Raw genomic sequence first — 23,006 nt, 5'->3', positions numbered from 1 at the left:
CTTCATATCATTGTTGAATCTAGCAACGCTGTTTCACTTATCTATTTGAACCCTCAACAGTACTGTCAATGTGGGAGGGCAGGCCCTGTGTCCCCGTTTTAGAAGGGAGAGAAGGTGGGTACAGAGAAGGTGGTAAGTGATTAACCCAAGGTCACGTTGGCAGGTCTCAAATATATGTGGTCTGTTCACAACTCTGGTTCTTTTTTTTTTTTTTTTTTTAGAGACAGGTTCTTGCTCTGTTGTCCAGACTGGAGTGCAGTGGCGTGATCACAGCTCACTGCAGCTTTGAACTCCTGGATTCAAGTGATCCTCCCAGATCAACTTCTCCAATAGCTGGGACCACAAGTGCACACCAGCATGCCTGGCTAACTTTTTTTTTCTTTTTTTTTTTTTTTTGGTAGAGATAGGATCTCACTATGCTTCTCAGGCTGTGTCTTCAACTCTGAGAAATCGACTTATTTTCTATTTACTCTACTCCTACTCTATGCTTAGGCCTTGTTCTCATTCCAGTTTTGGGCCATGTTCACAGTTCCAGTGTCATCCATAGCAGCGTCCTCTTGCTTGCTGTACCACTGGCTCTTGGATTTTGTTTTGTGTTTTTTGTATTTGGTTTGTTTGCTTGTTTTTAAGACAGGTTCTGGCTCTGTTGCCCAGGCTGGAGTGCAGTGGTGCAATCTTATTTCACTGTAGCCTCGACCTGCCAGGGTCCAGTGATCCTCCCACCTTGGCCTCCCGAGAAGCTGGGACTAGAGGCGTGTGCCACTATGCCTGGCTAATTTTTGTAATTTTTGTTGAGATGGGGTCTCACCGTGTTCCCCAGGCTGGTCTCGAACTCCTGAACTCAAGTGATCTGCCCACCTTGGCCTCCCAAAGTGCTAAGATTACAGGTATGAGCCACCGTGCCCAGCTGGATCCTGGATGTTAAACACTATGTTAATATTTTCTTGCTATTCACTGAGGACAAATGTATTCCACTGACTTCCAAGTTCTCCCAGCTTTCCTCTTCATCCTGTCATGAGAAAATTCACACCTTTCCCACTTTTAGTTATGTCTTTCTGATTTGCTTCGTCTATTCGCTCGTCCCAGCTGCCTGTTGAATGCCACGGTGCTTATCATTGCTGGGCCAGTGCACGGGGCCTGCTCCCAGGAGGACATAGCACTTTGACTCGGAATTTTACCTTCTGACTCCTTGATTGGCAGGCCAACAGAACCAAAAGTGGTTTGAACTGGGCTAAACTGTCTCACGTCCAAGTCCATGGAGGTCCCACAACTGTAAAACAGCTCTTATAAGAAGGGACCTTGGATGGGGAAGTGATGATAGCCATTTAATTCTTGATATTTATCTGCAAATGAGGAAAGCATACTGAGCTGTTCACAACTGTTGGTGACTACATTATAATCATTTCATTTGTGTAGAGACTGGCTGAGGCAAGACCTCAGAACGATCTCAGGGAATAAACCTCAGGTTCAACCTCCCAGGAGGCCAACTACACTGTGCAGAAAACAGAACTATAATTCACTCATCTGCTAAGACATTACGTCTCTTAAAATTGCTTCTGTAGGCCGGGCGCCGTGGCTCATGCCTATAATCCCAGGACTTTGGGAGGCTGAGGCAGGGAGATCCCTCAAGCCCAGGAGTTCAAGACCAGCCTGGCCAACATGGCGAAACTCCGTCTCTACAAAAAAATACAAAAATGAGCCAGGCATGGTAGTGCATGCCTATAATCCCAGCTACTTGGGAGGCTGGGGTGGGAGGATTACTTGAGCCTGGGAGGCGGAGCTTGCAGTGAGTTGAGATCATGTCACTGTAGTCCAGTGCTCTCTGGGCAATGGAATGAGACCCTATCTCATAAAAAGAAAAAAAGAATCACTTCTGTTGTCTTGGGGACCTTTTTTTTTTTTTTTTTTAATGTGCTTCCCACTACTTTTGTTGTTCTCACCTGATCCCTTCTAACTTTTCGTATTAGGGCTGATATGTTTTGTTAGTAAGAACAATTAGGTGTAATGGGAGATAGTGAGAACAGCATGTATTGAGTGCCTATTATTTACCAGAGACTGCATTTAAAATACATGATTTAGTATTTTCACAACGATTGTGCAAGGTAGTTATGATCACCACTTTGCAGAGGAGGAAACCGAAGCTCATTGAATTTACCAAGACAATTCAGCAAGTCGCAAAGCCGGGACTTCCTCCCGGACCTCTGAGACTGAGGCCCCGCCTGTCTGCGGCCCTCTTTCTCTCCAGTGCTCCTGGAGGTTGAGTGTGAGGACACCAGCATATCTGGTTCCCAGCTCCTTTCCTTAGGTTATCAAGGAGTTTTCATACTAAAATAGAAAAATGTAAGACTTTCTATTTTTTGTACATGTATTTATATAGATGGGCATTTTCTTAGAAAAAAAGAAAAATTAAAATCTGACATTGGCCTTTAAAATTAGCTACCAATTCCTGTGAAAAAATGGGGTCCTAGTATATTTTGTCCCAAACTGATTTCTTGTTGACATTGTTTACCTCCACTTCCCTCATAGATGGAAGCAGCTGAAAAGCACAGGTCTGAAAAAGGAGGCAGAGTCCTGCCCTGGATGTGGCTTGGAGGTTGGACAGAAGCAGTTCTGAGCGCTGGCTCTGACAGTGTGACCTTAGGCAACGCTGTGAAGCTTTCAGAGCCACTGTGTCCTCACATATACACTCGAACCTTTCGTAACACATAGCTCGCACCCAGTACATGTTTGTCCTCCTCTTTCCCTTTTTCTTTTGTCAAATCGAATCCTTAAGCCTTCTGGAATCTTGGCAGCCACAGTCCTTGTAAAGAGCCTTGTAAAGGTCAGTGCCAGGACCCACAGGACAGACAGGGCAGGGGATTATTACCCGGGCTCCTTCTGCTTATAGCAGAAATGGCTGGAGGCCTGAGCGGCCCACACTCATGGCTGCAATCTCCCTGGACCTGTTTGCGTGGGGCAGGGAGAAGAGCCAATTCCAACTTAGACAAGTGGCTCCAGAAAGCACTAGGCAGAGAGAGGGCGCTGCAGAGACCTCTCTGAGGCAGCCAGTGTGGATGGATAGCACTGGTGTAACAGTGAGGCAGGAAAAGAACTAACACAACTAACTCCATTTGTTTAAAGGGCCTGTACCCATTCCTGCACGCAGCCTAGGATAATTTTAGAGAACTGAGATAAAACACAAAAACAGCAATCATGTAGCTTTTGAAACCAGCTCTGGGATTAAAGGGGAAGTATATATATACTTTTTAAAAAACAAACCAACTACTTTGGTAAAGGTTTACAGGAGCATTATGACCTGACCAAGGACCAGGAAGTTCTGAACCCCCTCGGACCCTTGCTGGCACTCAGATGTCTGCAATTATTGGTCACCTCTTGATCCAAAAAAGTTATGTTGAGGATAACTTTCTTTTTTTTTTTTTTTGACACAGAGCCTCCCTCTGTTGTCCAGGCTGGAGTGTGGTGGCACTATCACAGCTCACTGCAGCCTTGATCTCCTGTCTTCAAGTAATCCTACCGCCTCAGCCTCCCAAGAAGCTAGAACTATAGGCACGCACACCACGCCTCGCTAATTTTTGTATTTTTTGTAGAGACGAAGTTTTGCCGTGTTGCCAGGGCAGGGTGCTGATGCCGCTGTTAAGGGAACCACATTTTGAGGTCCTCTTGACCACTTTGAGGTCTGATCATTTGAGTCTACCTCCTGCACCCACTGGGCAGATGAAAAACACAGGCAGGAAAATGGAACCCAAGAAAAACTAGAACCCAAGTATTCTTGTTCACAGTCCAATGAAAAGCAGCTTGTATTTATTGGCTCCTGGCCAGCTTTCAGACTTTTTATAAAAGAGTCACTCAGGGAACCAGTTAAAAGTCTAGCTCCAAGAGCCTACCCTCACAGATACTGACGCAATATACCCGGGACAGTGGGTTTAGCCCGGGCTGCACATTGGGATAAAAGATTCAAATGCCATTCATCTGGGCATCGGGAGCCTTAAAAGCTCCCCAGGTGATTCATATGGATGGGAACTTTGAGAAACTGGTCTGGGCTGAGGTCCAGGAACTTCCTTGCACAAGCATGCCAGGATTGGGTAGAACTCCTAGCAGGTCCAGACTTTGCAGGCTAGTGCATTCATAACCCTGCTTCCCGCTGTAAGAAACACAGCCGGGCGCAGTGGCTCACGCCTGTAATCCCAGCACTTTGGGAGGCCAAGGTGGGTGGATCACAAGGTCAGGAGACCGAGACCATCCTGGGCAACATGGTGAAACCCCGTCTCTACTAGAAATACAAAAATTAGCTGGGCGTGGCGGCATGTGCCTGTAGTCCCAGCTACTCGGGAGGCTGAGGCAGGAGAATCGCTTGAACCCGGGAGACAGAGGTTGCAGTGAGCCAAGATCACGCCACCGCACTCCAGCCTGGCGACAGAGTGAGATTCTGTCTCAAAACAAAAACCAAAAAACCAACAAACGAAACCAGAGAAATTCAGTGGAGCAGGATGAGATGAGAGTGGGTTTGGAGAATGACTAGTAGAAATGGGTGGCATGGATGCAAACATTCAGACAGAAGCAAATGTGGGCAATCGCATTGGTGTGTGATTTTGATCCTTTCAACTCTCCTACTCACTTCCTTGTCTTCCCGGATCTTTCTAAAGAGTCGGAAGGAAGCTTACTGCCTGGTTCTGGTGACTAGAAGAAGAGAATGATTCAAATCAGAATACTGAGGTGTCTTGTCTAGCTAGCTCCAAGCCTGGTTGTGCCCAAGTAGTTAATGTAATTTCCCTGAACCCAGCTATAATATAGGAATATTGACATCTGCCATCTTAACCTTAGGAGGGTTTTGTGAGAATTAAATTGTAAAGCACCATGTCACTTATAAAGCACTATAAAAGTAAAAGCTATTATTGCATTAATCAGTGACACATAAATGGAAGCTGAAGGTAAAAGACATATTTCTTCATTAAAGTATACCTGAAAACTCTTTCAGAACTTGTATCTAATTTGTCCTTGTTTCTAGAGGCACACATTTAAATCCAATACTTAGAATAGCTGGGTGTGATATCAGCATTTTGACAAGATACTGTTTCTTCTCAAATAATGGAAGTATGGACAGCCCTATTAAGATGTCTGAGTGAGAAGAGGAACATCAAAGTTCTCAGTAATAAAATCCCAGTGAAGAAATCTTGCATTTCTTTCTTTCTTTTTCTTTTTTTTCTTTTTTTTGGACAGTCTTACTGTGTCTCCGAGGCTGGAGGGCAGTGGTGTGATCACAGCCACTACAGCACCAAACTCCTGGTCTCAAGCAATCGTCCTGCCTCAGCCTTCCAAGCAGCTGGAATTACTGACACAAACTACCACGCCCAGCTAAGGTTTTGTAGAATCAGGCTGTATTAGTCCGTTTTCATGCTGTTGATAAAGACATACCTGAGACTGGACAATTTTACACACGAGAGAGGTTTAATGGACTCACAGTTCCACATGGTTGGGGAGGCCTCACGATCGTGGTGGAAGGTGAAAGGCATGTCTCACATGGTGGCAGATAAGAGAAGGGAGCTCGTGCATGGAAACTCCCCTTTATGAAATGATCAGCTTTCGTGAGAATTATTCACTATCACGAGAATAGCATGGGAAAGACCCAGCCCCACGATTCAATTATCTCCCACGGGGTCCCTCCCACAACACCTGGGAATTATAAGAGCTACAATTCAAGATGAGATTTGGGTGGGGAACAGCCAAACCATATCACAGGGTCTCACTATGTTCATCAGGCTGGTCTTGAACTCCTGGCCTCAAGTGATCCCTCCAGGTTGGCCTCCAAAGCACTGGGATTTCAGGTGTGAGCCACCATGCTTGGGAGAAGCTTTATATTGCTCATAGCTTGAAAGGTGGGGGAGAAATGTATGGGATAATAATGCAGTATGATTATTTAATGTAACTGAATGTTTACAGTCCTGTGGTTTCTTATTACAAGAAAACTTTTAGAAACACTTTCTTCTAGACGAGTTACCAGTATCTGATTATCTCTTCAGTATTGTGAACTGTGTTGACAGCCCCTGTCCTCTGCATAAGAGTTCAAAAGGCATTACTTATAATTACACATTTTTTTCAGTCAGAAAATTTCCCAGGTAAGTTTATCAATCATATGGATATTCAGATACTCAAAAGAGTATTATAGCTATGAGGGGATGTAAAATAAAATGTTTCAGAGAGCAAGTGAAGAGTGCCCTCTGGTGGTGTCAAGCAACAACTGAAGTGCATCATGTTCAATCTTCCTTCAGAATCAGTAAATTCCAGTTCTACAGTTTCTTAAAAGTCAGACTTTCACCTTAACCATAAGGAATTTTTACACTTCTAAAGGCCCACTGCACATTGGAGTACATTATGACATGCTTTTTAGATTGTGTTATTTAGGACATCTTTTACATAAGCCTTGAAGAAAATTTTAGTAGGGATAGTGTTCCATTAAGAAATGTCTTACTAAAAAGAAACACTGCAGGCTGTCAATATGGTCCCTTTAAATGGCATCTTTTTAAATTATTTTTTAGTTTCTGTGGGTATGTAGTAGGCGTATATATTTACAGGGTACATGAGATATTTTGGTACAGCCATGCAATGCGTAATAACCACATCATGGAAAATTGAGTATCCATCTAAATGGGATCTCTTATATAATCTGACATTGGCGCACAGTCTGTTATTACTTATTTTTGTTGTTGTTTACTGATTCCCTTCTAAAGAAACTCGTGGAATCTTCTCCAGCAGATTTTGGAAATTACCATCTAGGATGGTCAGGTATGATCCTAGACGGAGACAGACTACTGAACCAGATGCCAGTCCAAGGTCCCTTCCCACTGTTTGGTTTTATGTTACATTTTCCCCAGCAATAAGTTTCCCCATTAGTGCTGTGCAGTCTCAGCAAACAAAAGCCACCTAAGGAAACAGAGCGTGGGCCGGGCACGTCATCAGAACACGGCCACAGGAGCTTCTCACGTGGCAGCCCCTCCCCTGCATTTTCCAAGATTTTTACTGTGAGGAAATTGATTATTATCGAAATTAGATTTTTATTAATATTGTTTTAAATGGATTTTTTTGGGCGAGTTTGATTGCTTTTGGGCAGAAGCAGTTTAACATGGGACTAGCGAAACTAATATCTGAACTAGTTAATGAAAGTTGTGGAGAATTAATTTCATGAAGAAATGAGAGAACTTAAGAGCCGATGTGGAGATTGATAACTATGAGGGCTTAATATGTGGCCTGATGATCTCAATGAAAGAGTGATAAATGACCAGGCACAGTGGCTCACATCGCTAATCCTAGCACTTTGGGAGGCTGAGGTGGGTGGATTGCCTGAGCCCAGGAGTTCGAGACCAGCCTGGGCAACATGGCAAAACCCTGTCTCTACTAAAAACACGAAACATTAGCTGAGAGCGGTGGTGCGCACCTGGAATCCCAGTTACTTGGGAGGCTGAGACACAAGAATAGCTTGAACCCGGGAGGCAGACGTTGCAGTGAGCTGAGATCGTACCACAGCACTCCAGCCTGGGTAAGAGAGTGAGACTGCGTCAAAAAAAAAAACAAAAAAAAAAGAGAAAAAGAAAGAAGAAAGAAAAAAGAGGAAGAAAGAGAGAGAAAGAAAAAGAAAAGAAAAAAAGAAAGAAAGAAGAAAGAAAGTGATAAATAACACTTGAAATATCTGACATACTGGCAGTGGGGGAGAGGCTGCACTTCTAGAAGTAAAGGTGGAAAAGCAGTATGAAAGAACAGGTCAACAGTATGTCTATTGGCACCAAGTCACACAGAAATGTGGTTTGATTCTTAAGTGTGGAATAGTCTTCCCTGGACTTTGACTTTGGGCATTGTCCTTACTTTAACAGGCCTCTTCCTTCTTCTTGACGAAAGAAAACAAATCATATGATTTGGGATGTAAGCAAAACCTCCAAGGTTGGAGTTTGTGTTTTAAATAACTTTTACAAACTGGAGCAGGCGTATATAGCTACAGATGCTGAGCAGCTCAGAAATTAACTAGAAATGGAAGCCCTTGACCTTCAGAAAACAGCCCACATCTTCCAGGAATTTTGAGTAATTTTAGAAACAAAACACACTATAAATATAATAAACTATCCTATATTGTGTTAAGAAACATGCCTGCTATGCAGCCACAGAAACATTTACCATTTCCCAGGCAGTCCAAACTAATTCAGAAAGAGTGTGTGTGTGTGTGTGTGAGTGAGTGAGAGAGAGAGAGAGAGAGAGAGAGAGAGGAGAGAGGATGAGAAAGGGCAGCATACTGATTTCTAAATTGAGGATGACAGAAATTACATTTGAGCAACTGTGAAAGTTTTAAGAATTTTCAATTATTTCTAGAAAGCAAAGCAAACAAGAAACCCCACAGAGTTTTTGAGGAATATTTTACAAAACTAACAGGCAATCAGGAGCAGAATCGATCACAAAATGGTGGCTATCACACAGCACTGCTTTGATTTAGTAGCCTAGCAAGCAAAAGCTTCATACAAAGGCCCTTACAAAAATCTTACACAGGAGACACAGACAGGGGCAGGAAATGTAGTACTCTGTACAGAGAAGGGCAGCCTGGGATTCTGGTTGGGTCTTCCTGTTATCCTGAATGTGCCTTACAGGTCTTCTTTATTCGGGGAAAAAAAAAGCAACATTAATTACGTAAGCATATTGGACTATTTGTTTTAATGATCAAATTCTTCTATGTATAAACTCTGGTAGGGCATGGTGGTTCACGCCTGTAATCCCAGCACTTTTGGAGACCAAAGCAGATGGATCACCCGAGGTCAGGAGTTCGAGACCCAGCCTGGCTAACATGGTGAAATCCTCTACTAAAAACACAAAATCAGCTGGATGCAGTGGCACGCGCCTACAGTCCCAGCTGGAGAATCGCTTGAACCTGGAAGGTGGAGGTTGCAGTGAGCCGAGATTGTGCCACTGGTCTCCAGCCTGGTGACAGAGCAAGACTATGTCTCAAAAATAACACACTCTCGTGTGTGTGTGTGTATATATACATATATATAAGCAGAAGAAAAAAATGCTAATGGTTATTTCTAGGCAATGGGATTATGTGTGTATATATGTCTATATATATGTATACATACACACATATATAGTCTATATTTTATATACACACATATATATGTGTGTATATATATATTAAGCTTTTCAGCCAGGTGTGGTGGCTCACGCCTGTAATCCCAACCCTTTGGGAGGCTGAGGTGGGATCCTTGAAGCCAGGAGTTAAAGATTAGCCTGGCTAACGTAGGGAAACTGTCCCTACAAAAAATTTACAAATTGGCCGGGGGGTGGGGGTGGTTCATACCTGTAATTTCAGCACTTCGGGAGGCCAAGGCAGAAGGATCAATTGAGCCCAGGAGTTCAAGACCAGCCTGGGCCACAAGATAGTAAATTTTTGTTTTGTGATTTTACCATCTCTACAAAAAATGCAAAAAAGTAGCCAGGCGTGGTGGTGTAGGCCTATAGTCCCAGCTACTTGGGAGGCTGAGCTGGAAGAATCACTTGAGCCTGGGGAGGTTGAGGCTGCAGTGAGCCGTGGTTGTGCCGCTGCACTCCAGCTTGGGTGACAAAGCAAGACCCTGTCTCACAAAAAGAAAAAAAAATTTTTTCCATATACTAAATATAAATTAATAAAAGCTGCTATTGGTTACTTTCAGATGATGGGATTACATATATTTTTAAGGTTTAAAGGTTTTCCATATTCTCGAAAGTACAAAAAGCCCTTCACATTCAAAGAAAAGTGAATCATACATGGTTGTACAAGAATGTGAATATACTTAGCAATCAAAAATGGTTAAGGCTAGGCATGGTGGCTCACTTGTAATCCCAGTCCTTTGGGAGGCTGAGGAGGGAGGACTGCTTGAAGCCAGGAGTTCAAGACCAGCCTGGGCAGCAAAGCAAGACTCCATCTCTCTTTTAAAAAAAAAAAAAAAAAAATTAGCTGGGCATGGTGCGCATCTGTAGTCCAGCTACTCAAGAGGCTGAAGTGGGAGGATCGCTCAAATCTAGGAATTTGAGCCTGCAGTAAGCTACGATTGCACCACTGCACTCCAGCCTGGGCAACAGAATGAGACCTCATTTTTTTAAAAAAAAAAAAAAAAAAAAAAGGTAAAGACAGTATATTTTATGTTATGTGATTTTACCAGATTTTAAAATAAGAAGAGTTATAACAGATCATCAAAAAAAAAGAAATCATCCAGGTGTAGAGAGGAAAATAAGTTTGATTGTGGAACTGGCCAATTTATAGAACTCAATAGTTTTACCAAATGGTTTGTTATAGTACATCAATACTGCATTCATGGTTTGATAAATCTACATTCGCATTTTAGATATTTGGTACTGATATAATTTGCCTTTTTCTTTTCAAATTCTTTATTAGAAAAAAACCTGTAGAAAAACTCTAAAATGATTTCAATAGGCTTTGAATATTTTGCTTCAAACCACTCTTCCTGACCATGTGAAGTATGTGCCTTTATTCATTCACAAGCTTGCACAATCTCTGCTGGACAATTCTGAGTGATGGCAGCTTCCACTTTTCCTTCTTCCTTCACTTAGACTACATTTATTCAGCATCTGTATTGTTGGAGTAAGTTCCATGTTAATACTCACCACTGAGGATATGTTCATACCATTTAACTTATGCTCCAACTGATGTAAAACACTGCCTAAATGGCCTTTTATCCTTTCACTTAGTAAGGACACACATCATAAAAAAATCTCCAAAACCCATCATAAATGCCAACGTTATATGTTTTATTTTTAATCAAGTAATTTTTTTAAACCCCAGCATATCCATAATTGACAGAATAAGACATTAGGCATGAAATGAGAATATAAAACCCAGAGTGTACAGAAAGGCAAACAGTGCTTCAGTCCCTCCAGATGACTGCACGCAAGTGAAATGCATTCCAAACATCTACCCCTTATCTTTTAAAAACATACAGTTCAAGTGTTTTTATTTTCACTTGTAAACAGCATGAATCAAAATGGACAATGAGGTAATCTAAATACTACACAGGATAATTTAAAAACACTAGATAAAACACCATTATTAAAGACATATAAAAATCAGGGTTCACTTTGGTCTCTAGTATGGTTAGAGTTGTTAATACCAAAAAGCAACGCATACTAATTGAAGCCAGCTTGGTGGTAGGTGCCAGTGGTTGATAGATGGAAGTGATTCAAGAGGTAGTCAACACCATCATTTTCAAGCTGGTAACTCTCACAAGTGTTAAGCCACAGATGCATTAAATATCATAATACTTTCTCACAGTACAGTACTTTACCATAACTTGCAGCTTTGTTCCAAATATAAAATTTAAAAATGAATCATAGGTCAACTTCTCACTCTAACTGAACAATTATGACACACATCATACAACCACCACATCTTAAAGAGGCTGTTGACAGCTACGTAAGACGGAGTTTGATGCTTTTAACAAGATGTTCTTCTCTAAAACAAATAAATCTCATTAAGACATCTAGAAAATTAAAGTCAGTGCAGCTGCACTTGTACATACTTTCCCAAATTTTATAACCAAAGGGGAAATACACATATATATTTTATGATAAACATTTCTTAGAGAAAACAGATAAATTAATTTAAATTAACTTTAAGACTTAATGAGATTTCCCATGTCCTGTATAATTCATCTTACAGTGAATGTTACAAAGTCTATTAACACTTATGGGCTCCTATTCACAAACTAAATACAACCAGCAGTAACTTGGGGCCGCCCTGGTGCAAAATAAAACTGAGCCGGAATAAAAATAATATTGGCAATATTGGAGGTGGACTGATGCTAATAACATGACATTTCTTGATCTTTTTTCTTACATTGCATGCTAAACTTCCAAGTTATAAGCAGGTAAAAATCTTTCTAAATCTTTCAACTGCAAAAATACATCCAAGGTCTTCTAGTGAAGACTAGAAATCCAAGTATAAAAATGTTTTCCTTATAGTCTGCATGTAGCAAATGATTAGCTTACAGGGCTAAGAGACTGGCAATGCATCTTGTTTAGGAATTACATTTGTGTTGACATGAGGGTGAGGTCAAGAGATAACTGAATTCACAGACCTGCTGCCCCACCATTAGTAATCCCTGCAAAGTGATGCTTCACACAGACCCTTTTCCCTCAATAGCTAGTAATGGCATTGCATGTTCATTCCTTGGCAAGCCAGTGCTAGTTAGTTATGTGCCTGGGGCTATAATGCTGCAAGACGCTTGGCTTCAGGGCAGCACAGACAGTAAATGAAGGACATTGGCATCTTTTAAACTCTTTGCCTAGCACGAATACCTGCATAAACCAACCCCTCTCCCTGCTACCGCTTCCGACCTCTGCCTCTGGGCAAAGAGATGCTTCTAAGACTGCTTCCGTGTTCTGTTTTGCTTAAGTTCTTAAGTTGAACAGTGCCCATAATTCTTTAAACTAAATACATGATTATTTTAAGGAGATGTTTGGAGACTTTGCTAACTAAAACAAGATGCTTCATTATTCACAAGTGTTTGTCAGAAACATGCAGTTGTGGATTGCTATTTATAATACAGATAAACAGGTTCTGTACCAGAGAATTATCAGCCACCTGTAAGGCTGGAACAGCATACATACAGGTGTGCTATGCATCAACTATGAGGTAGCCTTTTGCTGTAAACAGAATATTTTACTTATGTAAATGAACAATGTGTTCACATCAGTGATATTCACATATGCACGGAGTTGAGGGAATCTGCTTTAGAGGAGTTTTCACATGAAATAAAAATAGGATAACTGATATCTGATATTCAAAAATTTTGATCTATGTCAAACTCAGAGGTAGTTACTATCATCAGTACATAATACTTATATAAAGGTATAAGTTATTTGGTTTGTTTTGAGTAAGCAGGACTGTAGACTAGTCTGTAAAGAAACACCAAAAATATTATATGGTATGTTCCCTGAGCAAAGTTCTTTGTCCTGAGTATGTTATGTAATAGTGATAATATTCTCATATAAAAAATAAACCCCAACTTTCAACCATAAGATAGGTTTGGTATGTGCTCTTAGTTCAGTCTGGTAAGATGATGAAAAGGATTTCAAATTGCACCCATAAAGACCATAGTTCTCAAGTGTTTCTATTTTTTTTACCATGATTTTAGCTCTAAATTTCTTTTTGTAAACAGGAAATGTCCAATTTTCAAGTCCATAATTTCCTATTTCCAGAAGGTGAAGGAACTTTGGTTTGAATTTTCAAAGTGACTTATCTATCATGTTTTGCATTTTTACTGTTAACCTGCTTATTATACCTGCTAAAAATTGAGCAATGCTTATCATGTTTTGCATTTTATTGTTAACTTGCTTATTATGCCTGCTAAAAATTAAGCAATGCCACTTTGATTTGTCTACATAATTTAAATAAGCTTGAAATCCTCACATAAGGCAAGGAAGTACTTCTCTACAGCTATATCACATTCAATATCGTCAAAGGTAAGCTTTGCATCACAGCACACCGATATTTCAGTGTATACCACGCAGATTCTCACAATCACTGTTGTGAAATTCAAGCTGAGTTGTAAAGGACTGGCAACCCAACCTGAGGCATTTTCTTCTTATGGTGGCTTGCTGAAACAGCAGCAACTATATACGTCTCCCATGACAGGACAGGAGGGAGAGGAAGTAGAAACTGTTCAGCAGAATATGTCTCATTTGAGTCATGCTATTTTTATTTAATTATCTGAGCTTACACCAACAGGCCCATACATTATAATTATAATGCTTAATATTATTCCCAGTATTAAGCACTATAATTAACTGGTACCTTCTTGCAGATGTTTCAGAAATTTGCCCATAACATCTAGAGCCAGGATGACCCCAAAATAATTTTTTTTCCATGACCGAAACCTAATGGGACCAATACTATAACTGGTCCCTAGCCAGTTTATCACTCTGAGAACCAACCTGAGAAGATTCTCCCTAGCACTGAATGTTCATCCTGTATCCACCATATAGGTTACTTCAGAATAAGCATTGGAGGTAACTTCCACAGGTTCAAAATTACTGTATAAAATACTTCCAGCTCTCTGGTGGGAGAGGTTTGGTACCTCTGCCCCAGGCTTGTCACTCTTGTTAACTGCCACTGAACACTGCCTTTTTTCATATCATTCACAGGTCACATATATTGGGCAATTGTGAACATCCATTTAATTTTAATTCTCAACCCTGGTATTTCATTCATTTCTGTGCTGCTTGTTTGTTTTAGAAACAAGTTAGATAACTCTCCAGGAGAAACAAAAAAAACAGCCACCAAAAATATACGTCAAACAATTGGAGTTCTCTAAGGTCTTCAGCAGTAAATAAGGAGGGCTACCTGCTCTAAGCAATGGGTAGAAGATTGACTTAGCCAAGGGAAGCTGCTGTTGCCACACAATCCCTTACAACCCTCACAACATGGAAAAGGTTACAAGAAGCTGGTATTAAAATACTACTGAAAACAAGTCACTAAGATGATCCTCCCCTTCATTTCTCTTAATAGGCATCTAATTTTACAATCAAACATAGAATTTAAAACAGTGAAATATCGGCACAAATTACACATTCATTGTCTTTTGTGGAGTTATGTATCCCAGAATCAAAAAAGCTTATGGCAGTCAGAGGCATACGAAGTTAAGGTACTGCCTTCAAAGAGGGGGGAAAAAATACCACTCCAGAAATTTCAAGAAAAAGAGGCAATCCCAAATTCGGGAGAACTGGATGTCTTAAAAACCTATAGTACCCCATAGTTGGCAGCTCTGAGATCTGAAGTATCCTTTGGTTCACACAAAAAGTAACAGTCATGTTTTTATTTTTATATAATATAAAAGAAGTGGTATTTCAAGAAAACTCCAGTGGGTTAAATTTAAAACTATCTATAATGCTTCACATGGGTTTTCAATTCTTGGAAATATCCAATTACATGAGGGAGGGTGTGTGCTTTGATCTATACACAAATATATAAAGACAAAGCCTCTTTATATATATGTGTACATTTCTATATAAAATTCTCATGTACACACACAGACTCAGGCTCTCTCCCTCTCACACATGCACATATTGACAGACATAGTATCTTACTCTCTGAATTAACATAAAACATGACACCCTGCTCAAATGTAATTTGCTTAGAGTGATTTGTCTGTTTAAAAAATTCACAGTTCCCCAATAGTAGTTAAAATCCCAGGTCAGCTACTGCTTGTGAAATACTGTTCCCCTATACTTGCATGAGGTAGACTTTGCAACAGGGTAAAAGGAAAGAACATATGAAGAAGACCTGTTATGTCTTTTTCCTTTTTTGAACTGAAGGCCCCTTTTTGCTTTGCTCTTCTGGTGCTGTAGATGACTTTGTGGAGGAAGCTTCTTGAGGTGACCTGCCTGACCGTTCTGAGATCTCTGCCCTAGCCTCCTGAGGTGGTGATGTACACCCATGCCCGCCTCCCACTTCTCGAGGGAGAGTTGAAGTGCATGGCTGGGATTCTGCTTCCTGTCTTCCCTGAGAACTCACGGGTGGCTGTGCAACATTTTTATGTGGGCAGTTTGCCACCATGTGCATGATGCTCTGACAGTAATGGCACTTCTTTGGCTGAGGAGGTAGACTACATTCCTTAGCATGATGATCAAGGCCACCACAGTTGTAGCATCTGCAAGGCAAAAAGATGAAAACATCTTAGAAGTAGGCAGCATGTATCCAAAAACACATTTTAAAATGTGAAGACACACAAACTATCAATGAGACAAGCTTATTTTAATGTGCCTTCTTAAAAGTATTTATCATTGTTTACACTGGTTACACTGTTGGTTCAAAGACTATCTCCAAAATGTTCTCGTGAGGTTAAAAACTTAGTTGTGTGAGACATAACTAAACACAGTGAAAAACAAGAGTATTAAAACATGAAAGAATATTTAATCACTTCCATATAGAAATGATTCCTTTAAATTTGACACTATCTGGTCATTTTAAAAGAACCACTTAGCCCACTAGAGGGCGGCGAATATTCAACAAAAAACAACCAGCCAGTTTTAAAAACAAGAGTGTAGAAATACAGCTGTTGGCATGATACAAAGTGGCAATTCACTCGGAAATTGGGAAAATTTTAGACCAAATTAAATTTTAAGAGTTTAACACTTCTTTGAATGTTAATTATTTTGACTGCAGAAACCAACTAAACTGGAAAAAAAAAGTTTTCCTTTGTATAAAATTAAGTAGTGCAGTGAAATTTGACATATAAGAAAGTCAGAGTTTAGTCAGAAAGTCAGGATGATATCTAGCAAATTACCAAGCAATTTTAGAGCAATAGAGTAAATGTCTGAGTCAGAACAGTGCTAAAAAAAGAAAGTTTCTAAATACTTAGATTGAATTAATAAAAGTTCATGCTAGTTCAATGATGAGAAAAGTTTACTTTCTTTTCCTTTTGTAAGAAATTAGCTTTCTTTCAGGGTGATCTCTTTTAAGTTAAAATAAATGGAAATCCATCCATAATATGTGAATGCACATTGAAGACATGGCTTTGTATTAGATGTCTGAAAGTTCAGCTTTTAGTTTGGCAAGGAAAAGCTAAGCAAGAAAATTTATTCAGAGGTATAGTTGTTCAATTTCAATCAGATTTTCTTCTAAAATTTTATATTAAAAATAACAAAAGACCATAAGTGGAAGAAACTAAGAAAAATTTATATTTACTGAAGGTTTTAAATCTGATTGTTAAACATAGAATTTGTTTAATGACTTGTCTCCAAATGAAATATTTTAAGAGCTATTTTATTTTCCAAATACATTTATGACTCCATAAATTTCATTTATGAAGCACAAAGAACAACAGGTTATAATTTTTTTTTTTTTTTTTTTTTTTTTTTTTGAGATACAATCTCATTCTGTTGCCCAGGCTGGAGTGTAGTGATCTTGGTTCACTGCAACATCCGCCTCCTGGGTTTGGGTGACTCTCCTGCCTCAGTCTCAGGAGTAGCTAGGATTGCAGGCATGTGCCACCATGCCCGGCTAGTTTTTGTGTTTTTGGTAGAGACAGGGTTTCACCATGTTTAGCCAGGCTGGTCTCGAACTCCTGACCTCAAGTGATCCGCCTGCCTCTACCTCCCAAAGTGCTGGGATTACAGGTGTGAGCCACCGAACCTGGACAGGTTATAACGTTTTTAAAAAATAATAAAATGTGTTAACTGGCTGGGCGGCGGTAAGTCACGCTTGTAATCCCAGCACTTTGGGAGACCAAGATTGGGAGGCAGATTACGAGGTCAGGAGATCCAGACCATTCTGGCCAACATGGTGAAACCCTGACTCTACTAAAAATACAAAAATTAGCTGGGCGTGGTGGCGCATGCTTGTAGTCCCAAGCTACTTGGGAGGCTGAGGCAGGAGAATTGCTTGAACCTGGGAGGCGGAGGTTGCAGTGAGCCGAGATTGTGCCACTGCACTCCAGCCTGGTGACAGAGTGAGACTCCATCTCCAAATAAAAAAAAGAAAAACAAAAAACAAACAAACAAAAAATAAAAGGGTTAACTGAGGAAATTGGTTTAAGTCCAGACTGACAACAAAAAATGAATTATGACTTACATTTGTATGTGTGTAAGAACATCAAACAATAATTTATACTATCTTATATTTCAAAGACAAACTACTAATATACTAACAACCTACTAAGCAGTATATATAGAATATTTAGTATTTTATCTTCTGGGATAAATTAAATGGTGAATTTTTTAATTGGCAAAACTTAGGGTAACTATTGCCTGCTTCTCCAGTTAGCAATGTTACCTTATGTAATTTAGAATAACGAATTTATAAGATGGGCTTTTATTCTTTGCAACAATTAACAAGTATTTATCTTAGGACAGACTGAATCATATTTTCAAAAAGGGGGAAAAAAAACAAGAAATCACATGTTGTAGTTAAATTATTCATTGTACAATTACATATCTTAATATAATATAGCAGATTTAATAGTTTCAGCCATATGTTCTATGAGAGTGTAAGATTAAATAATCAAGATTACTCGCTAATGCTTAAAATTCAGGTTCTCAAAATAACAACACTCAAAAATGACATATTTGAAAGATATAACCACATTACTTATAATAATATATTTTCCCACACAGTTCTCCTCTACAATAGAGAAGTGAATTCTTAAATTAAATTTGCCCATCTATAAAGTATCTTCTTTTGAATTAAATTCACTTCCTTGAGGATACTTTCCACTCAGGAGCTCATTTTCAAAGAGAGAAAAAAGTGGTTAAAGGCTTCAGTAATAGGCTGGCTCTCCAGCGGACACATCGGTTTTATCAGTCACCGTGGTGGGCACTGCGCTATCCAATTCAGGGAACCATTCTGCCTGCTCACTGACCAGGAGCCTCATGTCAGTACTCTGCTTTCACAACTGCGATCTTCCAATTACCCTCTATCTGTGCATTCACCATTAGATTTGGGCTATAAAAGTTATTTTTAAGGATGCTATATAATTTTGGTTTCCTTACATTTTGATCTGCATAGTTAATTCACCCTCTTGGCTTTTCTGATATGTGCTATCATTAGGCCAGACTGTCTTCCACACCGAAAAGATTTGCATTTAGTGTTTATGTGCTTAGCCTTAAAAGGGGAGGAGTGGTATTTATATTCTCTTCTATTTAATCATTCCGTGTCAATCACTCTTACTAAGAGTAGGGATCACTCTCCATTATGAAACCCCTTCCTTCCCAAGGGACTGACACCAAAATAGAAATGTTCAGCTACGTTGCAGCTCACAAATTATACCACAACTATATATTCCATACAAGCTATACATGATTTTAGTCCCCTTTGTTCACCCTCCATACTTTTCCACATCAGTTTGCCTTTGTAGTCTGAATGAATTTTACATTGTGATGTGAGCATAAAAATAGCATGTGTGTCCATGTTTAGCTACATGCTTAAGAAATATAAGGACATAGTCTCACACAAGCAAAAGAACATACAAAGAAAATTATACTCATACTTTATTATATAGTATAGTCCAACATAAAAAATAAAATTATTCATGCTAAGTACTTTATTAAATGCTGAACCAATGGCACAAAGGGTATTTTCTCATGCATTACAAGTAAAGATAAAATAGGCCAGGCACAGTGGCTCACACCTGTAATCCCAGCACTTTTGGGAGGCTGAGGCGGGCAGATTACTTAAGGTCAGGAGTTTGAGACCAGCCTGGTCAACATGGCAAAACCCCATCTCTACTAAAAATACAAAAAATTAGCCAGGCGTGGCGGGGCACACCTGTAGTTCCAGCTACTCAGGAGGCTGGGGCAGGAGAATTGCTTGACCAGGGAGGCAGAGGTCGCAGTGAGCCAAGATTGCTCCACTGCACTCCAGCCTGGGCAACAGGGCTAGACTCTGTTTTAACAAACAAACAAAGATAAAATAAACAAAAATGTTCAGTTTAATCTTAGAAAGTTATCAAGTTCTTCATAAAATCATTTTATAAATACTGTTATTCTAATGAGCTAGCACATTCTACAAGTATTATTTCTTATTTAAGGAACATTTAAAGATAGAAGATAAATAACAATCAAATCAAAGCCAACTTTTTTGAGACACTATCAAAATAAGATTTAAAATTTAAGATTTTAAGACCGGGTGCGGTGGCTCACGTCTGTAATCACAGCACTTTGGGAGGCCAAGGTGGGCAGATCACGAGGTCAGGAGATCGAGACTATCCTGGCTAACATGGTGAAACCCTGTCTCTACTAAAAATAACAAAAAATTAGCCGGGCGTGGTGGCAGATGCCTGTAGTCCCAGCTACTCAGGAGGCTGAGGCAGGAGAATGGCATGAACCCGGGAGGCAGAGTTTGCAGTGAGCTGAGATTGTACCACTGCACTCCAGCCTGCGCAACATAGAGAGACTCCGTCTCACAAAAAAGAAAAGATTTTAAATGAAAGAATGGCAACAATCGATAGAATAGAGGCACTTACGATGGCCAAATAAATAAAAACAAATTGTTTAGACCTTTAGAACTATTTAATTATATTCTGAAATAATTACATGAGTTTTTAAAAACCAAGTACAAACACCTACACTAGTTAGTAAGTTAATCAAAATATACCCAAATTTCTGAGGATTTCATCAAAAAATGAAAACTCTGATTCAGAAATCAAAATTCAGATCTGCTACGACCATTAAAAAGTTTGCATTTTTTGATCCAAACAACTGAGTAAGCAGATTATATTTTCAAATGATATCAGCAATAATGGAGCTGAGCACAGCTGACAATCACTAGGTTAAAAGATAGACATTAATTTTTAAATAATATTCCAATGGTGTAAATGAAAATATTCATCAGTTATATATTCCTCCTTGATCCAGAGTGATTTAAAAAATTGGGAAGAGGGGCAATAGCACAGAGGAAGATCCAGATTTGCTTGCCTAAAAGTATAATGGAAAAAAATCTATCTTAGGGTTCTTCTCAGTACTTGAACATTTTAACTTAATAAGAATTTATATGTAAACTCAAATCCACATTCTGAGGGTCTGATGGGGGCATTAAGGATAATTTTGACAGTGATCTGTAAGCTTCTGAAGGGGAAGGAATTGTTGAAAGATAGTACGTAAAGCAGTATCAGGGACAGAGAAAAGAGTAATGAAAAAGTGCGAGCTTTGGGCAGGAAGAAGGTACGAACATAGAAAAGGAATTATGTAAAAATTCTTGGGAAAAACAGATTACAAGAGGATTAATAAAGTTTCCAAATGGGAGGCAGAGGAGCTAAAGAAAAGTCACGGATTGAAAAAAATTTCAGGAACTAAATTGGAGGAAAAATAATTCTTTGAAGAGATCATTTTAAACCTGGGTACATACAGTTCAACTAAAATCCAGAAATGATACTAATAACATTCCTCAGCTCTATTCTTTTTTATTCTAATATGTTATAATACTTGTTATTTAATTAAAATTGTGTGCCAATCAACTGAACACATGGAAGTGACGGATTGCAGCCAGCTGGTGATGGGGAGGTGGGTGGCCAGAAAGGTTATTAGAGAACAGCACAGAGCGGACAAGCAAAGGATCCAGAGCACATGATGGAAGCAATCTGCCTACCCTGTACCTCCTGAAGGTAAGAGGGGCAGATCCTGGATCCAATCTTCCAGAAGTAGGCCCCATTTTGTTCTGACTGGTTCTACACAATCTAAATAAAACATTTGGGTAGCTCCACAGGACCCGCCCCAAAGTACCAAGAGAGAATTCAGCAAAGTTTGATGAGTCACAGAACTAGTAAGTCTCTTTAATAGTGTACATGTCTTCTGACCTCCATCAACCTATGTGTTAATGAATTAGTTTCTTTTATTTCATTCTTCTCATAACCAAATTCATAAGACTGTAAGCCAGTTAAACAATAACAATTTTAGTAAAGTTAATTTTTATTTAAGTATGTTTTCCATAGTTAAATTTTTATATATTCTAAGTACAGTGGTAAAATATTGAGTTTTCAAAAATAGTTGGTGATAATGATGATTTATGTTCTTTTAAAAGTTTCCTAGAGGCCGGGCGCGGTGGCTCAAGCCTGTAATCCCAGCACTTTGGGAGGCCGAGACGGGCAGATCACAAGGTCGGGAGATCGAGACCATCTTGGCTAACATGGTGAAACCCCGTCTCTACTAATAAAATACAAAAAACTAGCTGGGTGAGGTGGCGGGCGCCTGTAGTCCCAGCTACACGGGAGGCTGAGGCAGGAGAATGGTGTAAACCTGGGAGGCGGAGCTTGCAGTGAGCTGAGATCCAGCCACTGCACTCCAGCCCGGGCGACAGAGCAAGACTCCGTCTCAAAAAAAGAAAAAAACGTTTCCTAGATAATAAATACACATTTAACATCAGAAAAGTTTTCATTTGGATCACATTTAACATCAGAAAAGTTTTCACTGGGATCTTCAGGAATATAGAAGCCAGCATCATGCCCCTCTTTTACCTTAATTCATGCTAAAAACAAAATATTCTATATAAACATACTTTAACATACTTTTAAGGTAATTAAAATGGTAATAACAGAAATAATAAACAGGTTCAATTCACTGAGAACTTACTAAATTCCAGACACTGTGCTAAAGGTTTTTAATGTGTTATATAATTTAATCCTCCCCCAAACCTTATGAATTGGGAACTACAATATCTAAATTGTATGGATGAAGAAATTTAGGGATTACCTAGAAGGGAATTTTAATTGAAAACAATTAAATTTCACTTCCATTTTGATTATATAAAAATGTTATACCCAAGAATATTGATGTAATTTTATTACATGTAAGTCTAAAATATCTAGGATCTGGAATTAAAAACACTAATACACACACACACACACACACACACACACACACAGAATTGAAGTAGATTTTTCTTGAGACTTTGTTACTGGGGAGGTCAGCATCTTTCTTTGAGTATCCCATCTATAAAACAAAAGACTGGGAGTAGTCCAGTCCAGATTTTTTTCACTGCCAAGGCTGGATTTTCTTTTCATCTCTCCTACACTTTACATGTTGAAAAACTTGGTCTAAAAAATGTGTGAATACTTTTTCTATTCTCTTTAATCATATGTTTAAGATTGTAAATTGGAATTTCAAGCTGACATGCTATATGATCAGTGCTATCAAACTGACTCAATAAAATTCCAGTCAAAAGAGAGGAGATGGAAATTTTAGTTAGCCCATTAAATCATACTGCAGTATGAATGATTTATTTAGGCTCTGAAATATTGCAATCAGATTCTATTGGTTGGAGTGAATGTAAATTGAGACTGCCTCTCTTGGAGGACAATTTGACAGCATATTTGAAAATATTAATACATATACTATCTGACCTAGTAACTCTCACTCTAGGAATTTGCTCTACAGGAATATTCACTGATAAACACAATGATTCAGGTACTAAGATATTAATAAGAGCATTGTCCATACTGGTAAAAAGTTAGAAAAATTAAATTATAACAACAATGCTAACAATAACCAAT

The 23,006-nt window shown here is 39.2% G+C and overlaps 1 protein-coding gene across 1 annotated transcript in view; it reads right to left on the bottom strand.

Annotated features, from left to right (window-relative positions):
* Positions 1–10,729: 10,729 nt before the first annotated feature.
* Positions 10,730–23,006, bottom strand: part of LIN28B (lin-28 homolog B) — a 126,058-nt gene continuing 113,781 nt past the window's right edge. The window contains exon 4 of the mRNA XM_008007473.3: positions 10,730–15,674. Within this exon, the coding sequence (XP_008005664.2) occupies positions 15,311–15,674 (364 nt within the window). The 3' untranslated portion in view covers positions 10,730–15,310. The remainder of the gene's footprint in view (positions 15,675–23,006) is intronic.

The sequence above is a fragment of the Chlorocebus sabaeus genome, chromosome 13 (genome assembly GCF_047675955.1).
Source record: "Chlorocebus sabaeus isolate Y175 chromosome 13, mChlSab1.0.hap1, whole genome shotgun sequence".
In the NCBI taxonomy this organism is placed as follows: domain Eukaryota; kingdom Metazoa; phylum Chordata; class Mammalia; order Primates; family Cercopithecidae; genus Chlorocebus; species Chlorocebus sabaeus.
The sequence above is the reverse complement of the archived record's forward strand: the minus strand, read 5'-3'. Positions and strand labels throughout refer to the sequence as shown.